Source organism: Marmota marmota, unplaced genomic scaffold (genome assembly GCF_001458135.2).
Source record: "Marmota marmota marmota unplaced genomic scaffold, marMar, whole genome shotgun sequence".
NCBI classification, from domain to species: domain Eukaryota; kingdom Metazoa; phylum Chordata; class Mammalia; order Rodentia; family Sciuridae; genus Marmota; species Marmota marmota.
Window position 1 is genome coordinate 18,888,711 of NW_026000082.1, and position 1,107 is coordinate 18,889,817.

General features: G+C 37.2%; 1 protein-coding gene across 2 annotated transcripts in view; it reads right to left on the reverse strand.

Annotated features, from left to right (window-relative positions):
- Positions 1-230: 230 nt before the first annotated feature.
- LOC107141806 (cytochrome b-c1 complex subunit 6, mitochondrial) overlaps positions 231-1,107 on the reverse strand; it is a 9,606-nt gene continuing 8,729 nt past the window's right edge. For both annotated transcript variants that reach the window (XM_015485047.2, XM_015485048.2), the window contains one exon: positions 231-447. In XM_015485047.2, the coding sequence (XP_015340533.1) occupies positions 415-447 (33 nt within the window). In that variant the 3' untranslated portion in view covers positions 231-414. The remainder of the gene's footprint in view (positions 448-1,107) is intronic.

Consider the following 1,107-nt stretch of genomic DNA (forward strand, 5'->3'; position numbering starts at 1 on the left):
AAAAGGGTTGGTGATGTGGCTTAGTGGTTAACTGCCCCTGGGTTCAATCTCAAAAAAAAAAAAAAAATCTAAATTAGGGAGGTAGCTTGCTAGCAGAGCACTTGCCTAGCATGTAAAAAGCACTGAGTTTAAAAGCCTAGCACTGCAAGAAAAAGAAAAAAAAAAGTAAGTATTTCTGCACTGGGGAAAAAATAAACACTAAATTTTGAAAAAAGGACATGAGGCAGGTCTGCAGATCATAGGATTTTTATTAAAATGCAATCAGTTATACAGATGCTACTTGCCTAAAGCCAAAATCCATGAGATTCACATGAACTTACGGTTATACAAATTAGAAAACAAATGCATGTTCAAAACCACAAGGAAATATCCTGATGCCCCGTGATGAAGGCTGCAGTGATTGAGAATGCACATTTATTTCAAGCTATTAAACAGTTTGTGGGCCACCTAGATGGAAAGAACAGAAAGTTATCAGTTGGCAGTTTTAATGTCATGGCTTGCAAGGAAGGTCCTTCATGACCTGGAATAGTACTGACTCCTTTCTCATCGTTCCCTTTATATAACTGAGATAATGAACTCCCTTCAGTTGCCTCAGTTGATCCCTTCTATCTGGAATCCTCCCACTTTTTTTCATCTTTATTCTTTAGAACTGGCATGTCATTTCCTGCAAGGACCTAAATAAAGCCCCTAACACCACACAAATCTGCCCCTCCTGCCTTCCTCACAGAAACTCATACTTCCTATCCCAATGATAATATTTACTTATTAATTCAACAAAGATTTATAGAACACCTACTCTATGATAGGTATTGTTCTAAGTGCTAAGTTATAACTTAACAAAGCACCATGTCTCTGTTGTTTACAGAACATAGAGTAATGAGGGAATATAATGCGAACATAAATAAGGCAGCTTCTGATAGTGGTAAATGTTACAAGGAAAATAAAATGGGGAAAGGGTGTGAGGTGAGACAGTTTGAAAGTGGGGGGGGATGTCGTCAGTGAATACCATTCTGAGGTTATAATCTTTCCTAGATTTATCTATGTTGTAGCATGTTCAGTACTTCATTTTTTTAAAAAACTGTGGTAAAAATGCATTCCTCTGGCATT